At 20.3% G+C, this 16,798-nt stretch overlaps 5 protein-coding genes across 6 annotated transcripts; 3 read left to right on the top strand and 2 right to left on the bottom strand.

The window, feature by feature from the left end:
• The first annotated feature begins 1,018 nt into the window (after positions 1-1,018).
• Positions 1,019-4,906, top strand: LOC107993007 (tetratricopeptide repeat protein 27). Its single transcript, XM_017049163.3, has 8 exons — positions 1,019-1,159; positions 1,268-2,117; positions 2,232-2,298; positions 2,359-2,691; positions 2,786-2,959; positions 3,027-3,179; positions 3,848-4,009; positions 4,103-4,906. The coding sequence occupies exons 1-8, from the start codon at positions 1,081-1,083 to the stop codon at positions 4,667-4,669; spliced, it is 2,385 nt and encodes a 794-aa protein (XP_016904652.2). The 5' UTR covers positions 1,019-1,080; the 3' UTR covers positions 4,670-4,906.
• LOC107993010 (3-oxoacyl-[acyl-carrier-protein] reductase FabG) lies at positions 4,906-6,941 on the top strand. Its single transcript, XM_017049170.3, has 4 exons — positions 4,906-5,547; positions 5,704-6,020; positions 6,114-6,315; positions 6,416-6,941. The coding sequence occupies exons 2-4, from the start codon at positions 5,704-5,706 to the stop codon at positions 6,656-6,658; spliced, it is 762 nt and encodes a 253-aa protein (XP_016904659.1). The 5' UTR covers positions 4,906-5,547; the 3' UTR covers positions 6,659-6,941.
• A 545-nt stretch (positions 6,942-7,486) lies between these two features.
• LOC107993006 (riboflavin kinase) lies at positions 7,487-8,725 on the top strand. The gene is made up of 4 exons (XM_017049162.3): positions 7,487-7,679; positions 8,057-8,205; positions 8,280-8,382; positions 8,443-8,725. The coding sequence occupies exons 1-4, from the start codon at positions 7,487-7,489 to the stop codon at positions 8,544-8,546; spliced, it is 549 nt and encodes a 182-aa protein (XP_016904651.2). The 3' UTR covers positions 8,547-8,725.
• Positions 8,649-11,369, bottom strand: LOC107993005 (H/ACA ribonucleoprotein complex non-core subunit NAF1). The gene is made up of 6 exons (XM_017049161.3): positions 10,581-11,369; positions 10,227-10,485; positions 10,032-10,158; positions 9,687-9,955; positions 9,464-9,609; positions 8,649-9,402 (listed from the first exon to the last, which is right to left on the bottom strand). The coding sequence occupies exons 1-6, from the start codon at positions 10,987-10,989 to the stop codon at positions 8,906-8,908; spliced, it is 1,707 nt and encodes a 568-aa protein (XP_016904650.1). The 5' UTR covers positions 10,990-11,369; the 3' UTR covers positions 8,649-8,905.
• A 333-nt stretch (positions 11,370-11,702) lies between these two features.
• LOC107993004 (putative ATP-dependent RNA helicase DHX57) lies at positions 11,703-16,765 on the bottom strand. 2 transcript variants are annotated; one of them, XM_017049159.3, is made up of 12 exons: positions 16,522-16,765; positions 16,181-16,319; positions 15,892-16,076; positions 15,365-15,825; positions 14,748-15,271; positions 14,296-14,603; positions 13,747-14,236; positions 13,297-13,679; positions 13,081-13,202; positions 12,687-13,006; positions 11,974-12,588; positions 11,703-11,865 (listed from the first exon to the last, which is right to left on the bottom strand). In XM_017049159.3, the coding sequence occupies exons 1-12, from the start codon at positions 16,590-16,592 to the stop codon at positions 11,722-11,724; spliced, it is 3,762 nt and encodes a 1,253-aa protein (XP_016904648.1). In that variant the 5' UTR covers positions 16,593-16,765; the 3' UTR covers positions 11,703-11,721. The 2 variants fall into 2 exon arrangements, with proteins under 2 accessions (XP_016904648.1, XP_016904649.1); XM_017049160.3 differs by lacking the exon at positions 16,522-16,765 and having other exon boundaries at positions 15,892-16,099; positions 16,181-16,307.
• Between the last annotated feature and the right edge of the window lie 33 nt (positions 16,766-16,798).

Consider the following 16,798-nt stretch of genomic DNA (forward strand, 5'->3'; position numbering starts at 1 on the left):
ATTAGCTACATGAAAAAAATTATCTTTTTCTTGTATAGGGATAAAAAATATTATTAAGTATTACAAGCACATATATTTAATATATCTACTGATTAATTGTAATATATCTGTTATTATATAATCATACAAAAATGACTGAATCCATAATTCTAAAAATTTTCTTTAAAATATGGTATATAATATATATTAATAATCTTATAAACAAGAATGTTATGTACTTAATTAATTGTAAAGAATAATTGTGTGCATTCAATTTATTTACATATGTTGCATATGTGATAGTATAGTTCCAATAATAATAATAAAAAAATAGTTTATACAATTATGTGCATTATGTGGTTAATAAGATATATATTTTAAAATTTTTTTTTGTTTTATTTTTTTGATTTTAAATAAACTATTTAAAATGTATTAAAAATATTTGTTTTAAATGAAAATAAAATATATAATATAAAAAGAAACATATTTTTTTTATATAAATATATAAATTTATTATATAAATTTATATAAATATATCATATTCTATTTACAGAAACTGTTTCACAAATATTAAAATTTTAAATGTATAGAAATATAAAAAATTAATAACAAGTATTAATGTAATTTTCATATTATATAAATAAATAAATAAATATATTAGATTAGATTATACATATAATCTAATCTATTTATAAAACATACAAGATTTTCAAATGCACAACAATAAGTAAAATTTAAGAAATAAAAATTAAAACAATAAAAAAATTATTATATAACTTTTCTATTGTTTTTTATTGTTATAATTTTTTTATTGTTTTATATATATATATATATATACACAAATACAAAAATTTTATAAATAAACCTCAATTAATATTTTTGCATATTTATTTTTCTTAGAATGAATCCTTAAATTTAGTAACTTTATATAAATGCTTTATAATATAAAAATAAGGTTAAATTTTATCCTCCATGTTAAGAATTCTATACAACACATGTATCGGAGCAATCGAAGAAAGTATTCTCCTTGCTCTTTTATTTTAGTCTTGTATTATTCATGTATATATTTTTTCACGTGTTCTTAAGTGACATATTATAACAATGAATATTCCAGATGTAAATAAAATAATAAATAAAGAAACTGAAATTTTATTATTAATCAATTTCGTAAAAAATGATGGTAATTGATAATTGGAATAATTTTAGAATATATTTACATATTGAATTAGGTTATATTCTATTATATATATATTTTAAGTAAATATTGTTTTAATTTTATTTATTTCAGTTTGTGATTTACCTATTTGTGTACAAAATATATTAAGTGGAAAATACGAAGATGTAATAAATAATAAATTATTTTCAAATCTAATTCAAGAATGTAGCAATTATGATTCCGAGATAATACATAAAAATATAGAAAAAACAGATTTATATGATTCTTGGCTTTGCACTGGTATAGCTTCTTTATTATATTTTATTCAGTGCAATTGGACAGGTCCACAAGTTGAAAAAAACATTGAATGGCAAAATATTAAAAATGAAAATATATTTAAAGATTTATCTTTATATGACGAATGCAATGCAAATGTTAAAATGTTAGACCTTCTTTATCTTTCAAAAATAATATTTTCCAATGATATCTTACAAAATATTTACAAAAGTTGTATATGGTGGTTATTTAGAGCAAATTTTATAAATCAGCTAATATTAAATGAAAGTTCTGGTATGATATTTGATGAAACTGAACAATTAATTGATAAAATCAATAATTTGCAACTCTTGCAAGAAAATATTCATTGTGAAACATTATTTTATATTGAAGCTGCACAATTTTATTTTTATTATAGAAGAATTCATAATTCAGAAAAATATATTAAACTTGCTCAGGAAAAAGCAAAATTAAGTTTAGATTTGGAAGGTGCATTGGGAAAACGTACAAAATATCAAAAAGAAAAGGCGCAATTGTTTTTAAGAATAAATTTGGAAAAAAAACAATTTTTTTTTAGATGTTGTGAAAATTTACCAAAATCATTGGATTTAAATGATGAAATTAGATTAGAACATATTGAATTTTCAGAAAATATAGCAAATGTACAAATAGGAGCTGTAGAAGAAACTATAATATTAGCAAAATAGTAAGAATATATTTTATATTTGTTAAATATGTTTAATATATCAATGTGTTTATTATATCATAATATTATCATAAGAAAAAAATTACGTTTTATTACAATTTTTATTTTTATTAGTATTCAGTTGCAACTATCACAACCAAAAGATAAATTAACAGATGAAGAAATAATACCTTATTTAACTGTAAGTATCATATCATATCAATTGTTCAATTCATTATGAATGAAGAAAATTCTTCAATAGGTTGTAATAAATAATACAAGAAATTGGTCTTTAAAAATGGCATCTCTTTATAATCGATGTTCTTTGGAATCTGGAGATAAACGAACTGTTGAACGATCAATGATGCAAATAGAATATTTAATACATGAATTAAATAAAACAGAAGTTTCTGTTGCAAATAGAATGGACTTATTTTTTGCTAGTGGTCTTAAGCCAATTTGGGTTTTAGAACAAACGTATGCACAATTGATGTTAAGTCTTGGATTAGTAAAGGGAGCTTTAGATGTTTTCTTGAAACTTAAACTTTGGGAAGAAGTTATTGCTTGTTACAATATAATAAATCTGAAACATAAAGTATATTTTTTTAATTCATATCATCTTTTTTATTATATATATATATATATATATATATGAAATAAATTAATTTATATTTTATTAATAATTTTAGGCAATAGAAATTATTCATCAAGAATTATCTAAAAAGCCATCAGTTCAATTATGGTGTTTATTAGGTGATGCAACTCAGGATCCTAATCATTATGAGACAGCATGGAAATTGTCTAATGAAAAAAGTAGTATAGTTCAAAGACATTGGGGATTTTTTTATTTTAAAAAACAAAATGTAAGTATATAAATGCAAATTTTTTTTATATTAATTTAATTATTTTATTATATATTTTATTTTTTAGTACAAAGAAGCTATACCACATTTAAAATTATCAGTTGAATTAAATAATATTCAAGAACATGTATGGATAAGACTTGGATTTGCAGCCTTAGAAACAGAAGATTGGAAATTAGCAGTAACAGCATATAAACATTATTGTGCTTTAGAACAAACGGTTTGTATTGAATTAATAAAAAAATTACATTTTTCGATAAAATAAATAATTTCAAATTTTATATATAAATTTTGTATTAATAATAAATTCATTTTATGAAGATAGAATTTAAAGTTGACAATGAAATTTTTCTTTTATCTAAAATTAGAAATCAATATAAATCAATATATAATCAATATAAGTAAAGATAAAGTAAATATAAAGTAAAATAATTTATATCTTTAATCTGATATAAAATGCAATTATTCTTGTGGAAAATATTTATTTTAAAATAAATGTTATAATAATATAAATATATAATTTATTATATTATATAATTTTTATTAAATTTAATAAATTTTCGAATAAAAGACGTTATGTAAATGTAAATCAAATTTTAATATACAAACTTTTGGCAAATATTTAGAAAAATATAAAAAACTAATGCACTATATAATAATTTTTAATATCTACATAAAATTCAAATAATTTAAAAATTAAATATACAAATACATTATAATTTTCTTTTGTATTAAAAAAATTTATTATTTTTTCATTAATATGACTTTATTATTTTAATTATTATATATTAGTAATATTAGTAATATTATATATTATACTATTTACAATTTTATTATATTTATATTATATTATATCATATATTACATAATTTTACAATTTGGTTACAGACATTTGAAGCATGGAATAATTTGGCAAAAGCTTATATAAAATTAGGTGATAAAATAAAAGCTTGGAAATCTCTTCAAGATGCTATAAAATGTAATTATGATCAATGGCAAATTTGGGATAATTTAATGATAGTGAGCATTGATTTGCGACATTTTTCAGAAGTATGAATATATTTATATAATATTAAAATAGAAACAAAATTAAATTATTTTTTAAAATATATTTTTTTAATGATTTATATTTAATTTTTTTAGGTAATTCGATGTTATCACCGTATTTTAGATTTGAAAACTCATCATTTAGATGTTCAAATTCTTGATATACTTACTAATGCTGTATTAAATAATATAAATGATTCAAATGGAATTTCTGCACAAAAATTGCTTCCAAAAGTTTTAGAATTATTTGGAAGAATTACTTCTTTTATATCTAATAATTCTGATGTTTGGAAGATGTATGGACAACTTACTATTTTAAAAAAGACAGATATTGATAATGAAAAGGCAATACAATATTTACAACAAGCACATCGTATTGCTATTTCAGATTCAAAATGGCTTTTACAAGAAGAATCAGTTGAGAAAATATTACAATTATGTTGTATATTAGCAGAAATATATTTACAATATGCTTCCAATTGTGAATTAAAAAAAAAAAAAACATTATTAGCAAGTGCAAAATTATCTCTTCAAGGAATTGTAAAAAAAGTCAAAGATCAAGAATGGAATATTGATAAGATTTGTATATGTTTAAATAGAGTTGAAAGATATTTAAATACAATAATAATAAAATTAGAACAAATAAAATTGAAAAATACATGAATATTTTATTATAATGAGCTGATTTTTAATTAAAAAACATAAAAATCCTACAATTGTGTGCGAGCTCACGTACGTGCGTGTGTATGTGTATAAAAAATATTACAAAAATATAATTTAATAATATTCTTTAAGATTCTAATTATTTAAAAAATATATATTGCAAAAATATGTTTTATATATGTATATAATCAAATATTATATTTATATTTATTTCAATAAATTTTATTTCATTATTTATTCATTTTAATTAATTAAAATTAGAAATCATTGATTTTACAGTTTAAAATATCTATAATTAAATCTTTTTATAATTAATTTATGAATATAATTTATAAATATATATATTTATTTCTATTCGTAGAATCAAATAGTTAAAAATAAAAATTTTATTTCTATTTATTTTTTCTTATCATTTTTTACTATATTTTCTACTCTTTTCTATATTCTATAACATGTTGCACAACGTGTCAAAATTTAAATTTTCAAAATTAGTGAAGAAACAAATATTGCGTCGTGTCTAAAGTCTAACCATAACCATCTTCTTTTTTATTTATTTAATCAGTAACATAATATAATCGAACTTATAGTAATTATAATAATTATAATTATAGTAATTATATTTTTCCCTTAATTTCTTCAAAACGGCAAGCCTGCGTATAAGATAAATAATATAAGAGAGATAAGATAATATAAGATATATAAATATTGAATCATGACGTGGTAACTATTTAGTCTCGCTTCAACAATTAAAATTAATTTTAAATAATAAAATAAAATTTATGTAATAATTTTGATAAACAAATTATATAAAGTTTTATAGAAAAATATTTAAAAATATAAATTAAAAAAAAAGATTTTTATAACTTTTATATTAAAAGGTAATTACATATAAAATATTTTACAAATTATATTCGAATTCAAATATTAGAAAATAACATATGTATATATAATGTATTATTTGCAAAATATAATTTAAATTTATTTTAATAATAATAGTAAATTCATTTTATTCTAAATAAATACCTTTCTTTTAGATGTCATTTGCAGGAAAAGTTGTATTAATAACTGGAGCTAGTTCTGGCATTGGAGCAGCAACTGCTATACATTTTTCACAACTTGATGCATTATTATCAATAACAGGTCGTAATGTACAAAAATTAAATGAAATAGCTGATCAATGTAAATCTAATAAACCATTAATTATACCTGGAGATTTGACTAATGAAACTGATGTTCAAAATATTATTAAATCTACTATTAAACATTATGGTAAATTAGATATTCTAATTAATAATGCTGGTATATTAGAAAATGGCAGCATAGAAAACACTTCATTAGAACAATATGATAGGTATATATTTATTTTTTATATCAACTTAAAAATATGAAATTTTAATTTTTAATTTTATAAAATATGTTAAATATTTGCATGTAAATGTTTTAGAATTTTTAATATAAATGTACGTTCAATATATTATTTAACAATGTTGGCTGTTCCATACATAATACAAACTAAAGGTAATATTGTGAATGTATCAAGTGTTGTTGGATTAAGATCCTTCCCAGGAGTTTTATCATATTGTATGAGTAAATCAGCAATTGATCAATTTACACGATGTGTGGCTGTTGAACTTGCACCAAAACAAGTATATATAATTTTAGAATATATTAAATATATTCATTATATTCAATACAATGATATTTGATGTTTTCATATAAATTTTATATATTTTTTTTAATTTATAGGTAAGAGTTAATGCTGTAAATCCTGGTGTAATAACAACAAATCTTCATAAAAATAGTGGAATGTCAGATGAAGAACTAAAAAACTTCTATGAACATTGTAAAAATACTCATGCTCTTGGTCGATCAGGAGATGTTAATGAAGTTGCAAAAGCAATTGCATATTTAGCAAGTGATGATGCTAGTTTTATTACAGGTGTAACTTTATCTATTGATGGAGGAAGACATGTTATGTGTCCTCGTTAAATTGTATTTTGTGCAAAAAATAATTTTGTTTGTAATTTTAAATTCATTAAAATTTTTAATACATTTTTCATATCTATAATACATTTATCAGATTATAAAGCTAATATTTTTTTTAAAAATATCTATAAACATAAGAAATACTAATAATAATAATATTATATATAATAATATATTATGTATATAATTATATACATAAGAAATACTAATAATAAGATATTAAATTATAAGGTAAAAAATATGTAAAGAAATATTATTTTTTAATAAATAATATCTTAAAAATAGATTTTTGAACAATGTAGTATAAGAATATTCTTATATTATTACTATACTATTTGTTATTTAATAATTTGAAAACATTATATTATTAATAATGTTATATTAAGATAAATAAATTAATTATACAATAAAATAAATAAACTTAAAATAAATATTTCATTTTAATTATTTTAAAATAAAAATATATTTAAAATTAAAATAAATAATCACACAAATCTAATAATAATATAAAAAATGTTTTATTTTATAAATTTATATTTTATTGAAAAAATTTTATTATTAAAAATTAATTTTTAAAATAATATATAAGTAAAAAGAATTATGCATGGATAACTTATAAACATGTAAAAAAAATTGCAGTTCAAACAATTTCAATCTGGGAACAAACTTTTTGTAGATATATTTATAATTTTATAAAAATTTTATTTTATAAAAAACAATATTATATATATAATTATTATATATTATATTTTTAATAATAACTAATTTATGTTATAAATAATCTATATAATTTTTATAAATTTAAATGAATTATACAATATATATATATACATGCCACGTCATATAACAAACTTTTTATCTTCTTTCAAGATTACATATCATGAAACGTTAATTAATGTTCATAGTTACAGATTTGACGCAATATTAAGATACATTATGTGTACTAAAAACCTATCGTATTTTTTATCGGGATCGGTGGTTAGAGGTTTTGGCAGAGGTTCTAAAGCTTTGGGAATACCTACGGGTAAGATTAAACATTTTAATTTTTATTTAATGAATTCTGAAATTTTGAAATTAAGAAATTATAAATTTAAAATTGTTTTAAAAATAATCTAGAATTATATTTACATGTAACTAGAAAGTATAATTTTATTCTTTACGTGTTTATTGGCGCGAATATATGAAATATATTAAAAAAATTTTAGTATTAATTATTAAACAGTATAATTAATTTTATAAAAATATATTGCCAATTAAAATTAATCTATAAAATTAATAAAATATAAACTTACAAAAAAATTATATTACAATTAAAATATATGTAAAATAAGATTGATAATTATACATAAAAGATATAACTTTTTAATATGTATAAGTAATTATGAAATTATTTTTTTATAGCAAATCTTGAAGATAACGTAGTAGAAAATTTACCTAATGATTTTAATACTGGAATTTATTATGGATGGGCTTCTATAGATGGACAAATTTATAAAATGGTTGCCAGTATTGGTTGGAATCCATTTTATAAAAATAAAAAAAAGACTGTGGTATGAATTATAAAATATTCAATATTTAATAATATAAAAATTTTTAATTATTTTTCAATAATTCATTATTATAGGAATTACATCTAATACATACATTTGAAAATGATTTTTATGGAAAACAAATTAAAGCCATTTTTGTGGGATATATACGACCAGAAAAAAATTTTACTTCTGAAGGTAAATAATAATTATAGCAAAATTGATTTTTTTATTAAATTGTTTTTTTTATTATTTTAGAGGAATTAATTAAAGCAATAAAAACTGATATTGCATTTGCTGAAGAACAATTACAGAAACCTGATATGATTGCTTATAAATATGATCAATTTTTTAAAGAATAAAATTATGAATATTATAAATAATACTAATTAATATTATAATACTATGTACATTTTTTGCGCATAGTTTTCTTATTATATTCGAAAATAATTCACAAGGAATAATATTGTTAATAAAAGTTTATTATAAAAAATAATGTAAATATAACTAATATAATTAATAAATTATTCTAATATGATAATTTGAATTCTTTTAAGAAACAAGTTCATACATATATATATATATATATACACAAATACATATAATTATATATAATTTTTAATACATTCAATTATTTTTTATTGTATATTTTTAAAATAATATTTATACACATAAAAATTAAGAAATAGAATATAAATAATAATTATTCCATTATTGATACTTAAGTAGTATCTGATGATGTATTTGGTGGAGGAGGAGGAGGAGGTGGTGGTGGTAAAGATACCCATGGCACTTTCATTCGAGTAGGAACTTGTGGAATTTGTGATAACCAGGGTATATTTGTTGATTGGAATCTTACATTTGTAAAAGAATTTGGATGATTTTGTAATGTTAAGTATCCTGGAGAAATTCTTGGACCTGTAGTAAAAGGAATTCTAGGATTTAAATATATCGTACTATTATCTTCACTATAATAATTATGTGAACTATATAAATTTTGATTAGCACTGCCAACATTATGATTTATATATTGCATAGGTTGCATTGAATATGCTCCATATCCATATGATTCACTATTATTTTGATAAGCTTGTGACCATAAAGTTTGAGACTGATTTTCAAAAGAAAATTGTCTATTTGTTCGTGTATAAAATTCTTTTTTTTGCCTTTGTACATTTCTATTCCATGGATGATTTGATTGCCAACCAGTATTAGGTTCTAAGGAAAAACATAAATATTATCATAAATATTAAATATTGATATTAAACAAGAAACTTACTTGAAATACGTTTTCGTTTAGATGGAATATCTGATTGATTAGCATTATTTACTTGTTTTGCTTTTAATTGTTCATAATAAGCTCGTTCTTCTTCATCATCTGAAAATTCTGGGGGATCATCTGCATTTGCATCAATACCTTTAATTCTATGATAATTATAAATTATTTAATATATAAAGTTTGTTATAAATTAATTTTATATAAATTATTTATTTAGACTTACTTCAATAATTCATGAAGAAATACCAAGGAAGTATATTCTGTATTTGGACAATAATAAACAGTCATTCCTTCTTTGATGTCACATTCTTTTATATGTTTAGAGCTATTAAAACGTATACAATAATGAGGTTCATTCACTTTTCCAAAGACATCAAATATTTTACCTAATGCTCTTTGTCCTTTTTCAACAAATAAAACTGTATCTAAGTTTAATGTTGGTTTACCAGGTTTTGGTTTCACAACTACCAACTGTTCTACCATCCAAGAAACCTTGAATTTTAATTTAATCCATTATATTATTTTAAATTTAATAATACTTGTAAATTAATTTAGAATTCGTAAATACTTCTCCTAATGGATCGCATAATACTTCAGGTACACTAATTTTTAAGTCTTCAATAGGAGGTAAATCATCTAATTCATTTTTTATTTCATTATTTTTTTGTTTTTTTATATTATTTCTTACACTTTTTCTAAAAAATATAAAAAATTATTTTAAAATTTGATATGTATAAAGCTTATAATATATATATAAACTTACTTGCTCAAACAATCATCACTATCTGATTCATTTGATTGAATTATTACAGAAGAATCACTGCTACTAGAATCATCTTGACTTTCACTTTCTTCATCTGATGAAGCTTCTTTATTTTGCCTATAAGTTTGTACTTGTATTTCTTTTAAAGATTTACTTTCGTCATTTTCACATTTTATTTCATCAGAATTATATTCTGTTTCTGAATCAGAATTCCCATATTCTAAAGCAATACTAACGAGAGAAGATACTTTATCATTTTCTAATAAAAAAGAAATAAGAATAAAAAATTTAATAATTATTTGATTAAAAATTTAAATAATTTCAATTAAAATAATGAATATTTTCTATCCTTACTTTGAGTTAATGATACTGTATTTTTTTCACATATAATATGAATATCATTATCTTCATGTTTTAATTTTTCAAATGTTATATGATCCTGTTTTTTATTAGAATCATTGATTAATACTTCATTTCTATTAATATGTGAAATAATTGAATTTTTTTCTTCACTAATTAGATTATTTATTTCACTATAATTTTGTTTAATTTCTATATTATTAATTATATTTAGTTCAGAATTATCTGCAAATTTACTTGTCTCATTAATATTAATTTGAATATTTTCTTTATATTTTAATAAAGAGTTTTCATTATTTGAAACGTAATTATTTTTTTCAGTATTTAACATGTGTTTCTTCAATTCATCGTGTAAATTTCTATTTTCTACCACTTTTTCTATTATAACCTCATCCGAATCCATTATAATTTTTATTATAAAATTCTCTGGTTATGATTAATTATAATAATTTTTAAAAAGAAATTACACTTTAAATGCAATTAATTAATAAACAAAAAACTCTTTCTATTCTTTTTTTTTTATAGAATTTCATAAATTTTATAAGAACACATTCATTATCAACCGCGTGTTATGCTATCCACAATCATACCTTAACACTTATATATAGAATATTAATATATTCGTAAATTCATAATATATATTTGAAAGATCGATTTTAAAATTTCAAAATAAATAAAATATAAAAATATTAATTAGACTTGTTTATTAAATTATAATTTAAATTTTTGTTAAATGAAAATGAGATAGAACGAAACAGACGAATTATGGGGATAGAAACATCTTGCTCTATCTTCATCTAATGCAAATTTAAACTGCTTTTTATAATTTAATAAATTAATTTTAATCGATATTTTTTATTTATTAATTTTTGTATTTATTTTGGAATTAATCTTTAAGGATATTTCATTATATAGAATATTATATTAATATTCTATATAAAAAAATTGAATAAGATAAAAAAAAAAGATAAATAAATATAATTTTATAAAAAATTTAATTTTCAAAAATTTTGATATTAATAACAATTGTTTATATCAAACTTACTTTTTATAGGATAATTTATGAATCACAATGTATTTTTTTAATAATAATTTATAATTAATATTTAAAAAATGTATAATATATTATTATATTTTATTCTCTGGTGACTACATTTACAATTGTTTGAATAATTTTTTTCCCATTTTGATGATTCAAAAGATTTAAAAGAGGCTCCTTCATTTTTTGTTCCAATAATTCGACTAATTCTATTCTCATTCTTTGTAAAAGTTGTGCCACCTAAATAAAATCAATATTTATAATTAATATTTCATGTCTAAATTCTAAAGTTAAGAATATAATTTAATTTAATTTTTATAAATAATATTTTATAAATAATATTTTTACCCTATGAGATTCAACACTAAATAAAATCCAATCATCTTCTAATGATACAATAAATATTCCATTATGTAATTCTATTTTTAATTCATAATCAGAAAATAAAATTAATGGTAAAATTGGTACCATTGATACTTCTTTAATAAATATTTTACTTGTTTTAACTTTTTCCTGAAATACTAAATATGGACTAGGAAAATAGCCAACATGAAAGTTGACAGAAGATGGATGGATACTGACAAAACCATCATTTTTAGTTTGAAATCTTAATTCTTCAGGTTTTGGTTGTATTGGAATTGCTCCAGCAGATTGAATTTGAAAAGATTTTTCTGGTGTAAAAACTTTTACCACATTAGGATATAGAGCTGCACAGAGTAAACCTTGAAGAAGTTTATAATTATCATTATTGATATTAAGTTCAAATCCAGTAATTTCTACAATTTTATCAACATTTGGCTGTCGTTTGGGCAAATTAATAGGAACAAATCCAATTGAAACCAATAATTCTAATAATTGATATTTTATATCTGCCAAAGTACATAGTGTACGCATAGATAGATAGTTTTCATTTGCAAAAGCTTGACCTGCATTAGTGTTGCGTGTATATGCTTCTAACCATTTCTGCCAAAAGAAATATATAAATAATAATAATAATTATAAAGTATAAATTATATATTATATATTATATTATATTATAATATTTATGTTTACATGTTTACCTTATATGCTTTAAGAATTGTTAATTGATCAGAATTAGCAGTAAAAAATTCTTTTTTTGCATCAATTTCATGTCTTTTTTCAAAAGGAATGGTAAACGGATTTTTATGAGATAAACAAGCTGCAATGGTGAGTGCAGAATCAAGACAGCAAAAGATTGCTCCAAACAATATTAATTTTCCAATTCGTACATTTACAGGCAGTGTTGCAAGATGATGGCCTAATGGTGTTAATGTACATTCGGAATTAAATGCTCCAACATCTTGTAAACGTTTAATTGCACTATTAATATTTTCTTCTGTTGGCGGTTCTAGCATTTTACCTAAATAAATATTATAAATAATATAAATGCCACAAAATTAATTAAAAATATAAAATTAAATAAATTATTATTACTCAAAATTTTATGTAAATCAATCTTTTTTCCTATATGTAAAAGTTGTATACGTAGTAACAATGGTTCTAAAGGAATTCGTAATATTTCAGGTACTGGTTGTGCTGTGAAATGATATTTAAATCTGAAAAATATAAAAAAATTAAATAAATATTAATAAATATTTTAATATAAAAATGATTTATTAATTAAATAATTTAAAAAATAATTATATATACTTGTATGACGTATATAAATGAATGCATATTCCAGACATTACACGTCCAGCACGACCTTTTCTTTGTAATGCATTTGCACGTGATACCCAACACGTTTCTAAACTTTCCATGTTTTGATTTGAATTAAATCTAGTTTCTTTCATTTTGCCACTATCAATTACAAAAACACAATCGTCAATAGTAATGGAAGTTTCAGCTAAATTTGTGCTTAATACAATTTTTCTGACATTTTTACTTTTCTTAAAAACTAAGTTTTGTTCTTCATTCGATAAAGATGAATGTAATGGTATAATGATAAATTTTCCAGTCTTTGGTGAGAGAAATTTATTGTCATTCAATCGATCTTTTAATGCAATAATTTCAGCAAATCCAGGTAAAAATATCTGTAAATGCAATATCAATTATTTATTTTGAAAAAAGAACTATTATTATTTTACTAAATTTACTTACTAAAATGGAGCCTGTTTTAGGATAATTATGTTCACCAAAAGTAATCCATTCTAATATTGTCTCTATAAGTTCAAAATTAATTTTATCATAATCCATAACATATAAATTTTTATGTGTTTGCTTATTAAAAGCCTGATATCTACTGACAAGTTGCGTTAGTGATAAATTTTCATCTTCAATAGATTCCTTAGGTATAGGAGCAGAAAGACCTTCAATCTCTGCAGTTTCTAAATCAATTTGTAATTGCACCCAATCACCTTTAATTTTTCGCGTAAATTTCGAATTTTCTTCAAGAACATAATTTGTTCTCTCAAAAATATCTTCTAAAAAAATTCGTTCTACAGGAAATGTTTTTCCTGGAATGCATAAAACAGGAGCTCCTTTAAAATATGAGGAAAATATCTCACTTTTAAGTGTTGCACTCATAAGTATTATTTTCAAATTTGATCTTTTATGTAATAATTCTTTTAAGAGCATCAATAAGAAGTCACTAAAAAAAATTAAAATAATTATATTAAAATAAACAAATTTATATGATAAGTAACTTACCTTTCTGCACTTCTTTCATGGACTTCATCTACAATAATATGTGTAACATCTGTTAATTCTGGATTCATAGAAAATCTTTGCAATAAAATTCCAGTTGTACAAAATGTTAATCTAGTTCTATTAGAAATTTTACTTTCTAATCGTATTTGATATCCTACTATATCACCTATACATTCATTTCTTTCTGTTGCAACTCTTTCTGCTACTCCTATTGCACTTATTCTTCGAGGTTGTGTACATATTATATTAACATGTTCTTTGGATTTGGACCTATTACAAATCCAATCATCTAATAAAAATTGTGGTACCTAAAAAATATAAAATTTATAAAATAAAATTTTATATTTTCAATTAATATTATTTTATTATAAGTTACTTTATTACTTTATTATAAATTCAAATTTATTTATTAATTAATTATTTTTATTAATTGAATAAAAAAATTTAATTACCTGTGTACTTTTACCACATCCTGTTTCACCTGAAATTATAGTAACTTGATTTTTATGTATTAATTCTAAAATTTCATTCATTTTTGTCCATGCTGGTAGCGTTTCTCTAATTTCTTTCATTTTTTTATATCTAGAATTTGTTTGTTTTTCTTTGAAATTTTTTTCAATTAAATTATCTTCTTTTAATATTTCTTCCCAACTAATATTATTTCTGTTTTTTCTGTGAATAGATCCTAATTCATAATGTGTAGCTATATTTGTTTCATTTTCATTTTCTGATTGTTTTTGAAATAGTAATTCATTTGGATCTACAAATTGTTTTTTATTTTCTTCTAAATATTCTTTTATATCATATTCATTTTCCAAAAGGGATATTATTGAAAAAATAGAAGGTGTTCCATCTGCAGATATTAGTAATGCTTCATCATATAATCTTTTTCCTATTCTTAAACAATTTATACTTGGAAATATACCATCATTTTTATAAAAATAAAAATAAGGTGGTTCATAAGGATATTTACAACCTAAAGAAATATTTAAAATAATTAAATATAGTAAAATATATATAATAATATAATATATAATAATATGTACATTTACTATATTTATATATTTACCTTCAGGAAATCTTATTTCTAAAGTAAAATATGGATCTTCTCTTTCAGGCATTTTTATTATTTGTGGTTGTTGATGTAAAAATCTACATTTATTTCCAAATCTACATTTTTTATGAATAAATAATCTGCAAATTTCTTTTTCTTTTTCTTTTTCTTGTTTTTGTTTAATTCTTTCAATTTCTTCTTCTATTTCATCATTTCTTACCAAATAATCCAATTTAACTTGTACAATCCAAATTTGATTTTTTATTTTTTCAGTAAACATATTTCCATAAATAGATTCAAGTGCTTCTCTTTCTTCATTTCTTTTTTCTAACAATTCTATTGTCTCAATATCATCAGGTATCTTATTTCTTATTATATTTTCCAATTCATAATATTTATAAAATAATACTTCCAAAGCTTTTCCTACATCACCTTCTGTATGTATTAATGCTTCCATACAATGTGAATGATGAAAGCTAAAAAAATATATAAATATTATTTATAAATATTTATTATTTAAATTTAAAATTTAACTAACTTACCCATAACTTTTAAGTTTAGATGTTGCAAACTGTCTACTAATTTGTTCTTCTGTTTTAGGTTTATTATTTTTAGAAGAATAATCAACTATTCCTTTGATAATTAAATTTCCTCTTTCCATCCAATATTGTTTGCCTAAATTGGATCTTTTATTTTCAAATTCTGATGCATCAGAAAGTTTAAAACTCTATCAAAAAACTATATTAATTCCTAATAATAATACATTTTACAAAAAATATTTATGTAATAAATAATAAAATAATAGATTAATAAAAATGTTTAAATACGTACAGAACCATAAATATGTTTTAAAGTATCATATAATTGTTGTTCAGATTCTTCTGATATTCTTAAAGTTTGTAATTCTACTTTAAGTTTGCTTGAAATATGTGAATTATTATTTTTATTTTTATTTTTTGTTGAGATATTCCTATAAGATACATTTTACAATTTATAATTTAAAAAATAATTTTAAATAATTTTAAAAATAAAAATATTTTTTATTGATATTTTTAATGATCAAATTGCTTTTTATGTATAAAAAAATGTACTTTTTGATGATATATTCTAAATTTATTACATTATTTTATTATAATATACAAAAGGTTATTGTATATAAGTTGTTTACTTACATGTTATTTCTTTTTACATGTCTTTCTTCTAATATAACGTCGTTCATTAATTCAATGTCAGTATGATTCATTTTTAAATTTATAAATAATTTCGTTTATTATAGAAATTAATTCTATAAGTATTTTTAATTATATTTAATACTTGAGAAAAATTAAGGTTAAGAAATGGATGTATATTAGTGACAAATTAAAATATGTATATGGATGAATTCGTATGCTTGTATGTATTACTCTAACAGTTTTATTACCAACAGTTTTATTACCAACAATGCATTGT

Source organism: Apis cerana, linkage group LG10 (genome assembly GCF_029169275.1).
Source record: "Apis cerana isolate GH-2021 linkage group LG10, AcerK_1.0, whole genome shotgun sequence".
Lineage (NCBI taxonomy): Eukaryota > Metazoa > Arthropoda > Insecta > Hymenoptera > Apidae > Apis > Apis cerana.

Coding starts and splice junctions, on each gene's coding strand:
- LOC107993005 (XM_017049161.3), bottom strand. CDS start 10,989: ATGGATTCGGATGAGGTTATAATAGAAAAAGTGGTAGAAAATAGAAAT. Junction 9,956..10,031: donor TATGCGATCCATTAGGAGAA/GTATTTACGAAT, acceptor TTAAAATTCAAG/GTTTCTTGGATGGTAGAACA. Junction 9,610..9,686: donor TTTCTTCATGAATTATTGAA/GTAAGTCTAAAT, acceptor TAATTATCATAG/AATTAAAGGTATTGATGCAA.
- LOC107993004 (XM_017049159.3), bottom strand. CDS start 16,592: ATGAATCATACTGACATTGAATTAATGAACGACGTTATATTAGAAGAA. Junction 14,237..14,295: donor CATGAAAGAAGTGCAGAAAG/GTAAGTTACTTA, acceptor AATTTTTTTTAG/TGACTTCTTATTGATGCTCT. Junction 12,589..12,686: donor CAATTCTTAAAGCATATAAG/GTAAACATGTAA, acceptor TTCTTTTGGCAG/AAATGGTTAGAAGCATATAC.
- LOC107993006 (XM_017049162.3), top strand. CDS start 7,487: ATGCCACGTCATATAACAAACTTTTTATCTTCTTTCAAGATTACATAT. Junction 8,206..8,279: donor AAAATAAAAAAAAGACTGTG/GTATGAATTATA, acceptor TCATTATTATAG/GAATTACATCTAATACATAC. Junction 8,383..8,442: donor AAAAAATTTTACTTCTGAAG/GTAAATAATAAT, acceptor TTATTATTTTAG/AGGAATTAATTAAAGCAATA.
- LOC107993007 (XM_017049163.3), top strand. CDS start 1,081: ATGAATATTCCAGATGTAAATAAAATAATAAATAAAGAAACTGAAATT. Junction 1,160..1,267: donor CAATTTCGTAAAAAATGATG/GTAATTGATAAT, acceptor TATTTATTTCAG/TTTGTGATTTACCTATTTGT. Junction 2,692..2,785: donor TAATAAATCTGAAACATAAA/GTATATTTTTTT, acceptor TAATAATTTTAG/GCAATAGAAATTATTCATCA.
- LOC107993010 (XM_017049170.3), top strand. CDS start 5,704: ATGTCATTTGCAGGAAAAGTTGTATTAATAACTGGAGCTAGTTCTGGC. Junction 6,021..6,113: donor TCATTAGAACAATATGATAG/GTATATATTTAT, acceptor TAAATGTTTTAG/AATTTTTAATATAAATGTAC. Junction 6,316..6,415: donor TTGAACTTGCACCAAAACAA/GTATATATAATT, acceptor TTTAATTTATAG/GTAAGAGTTAATGCTGTAAA.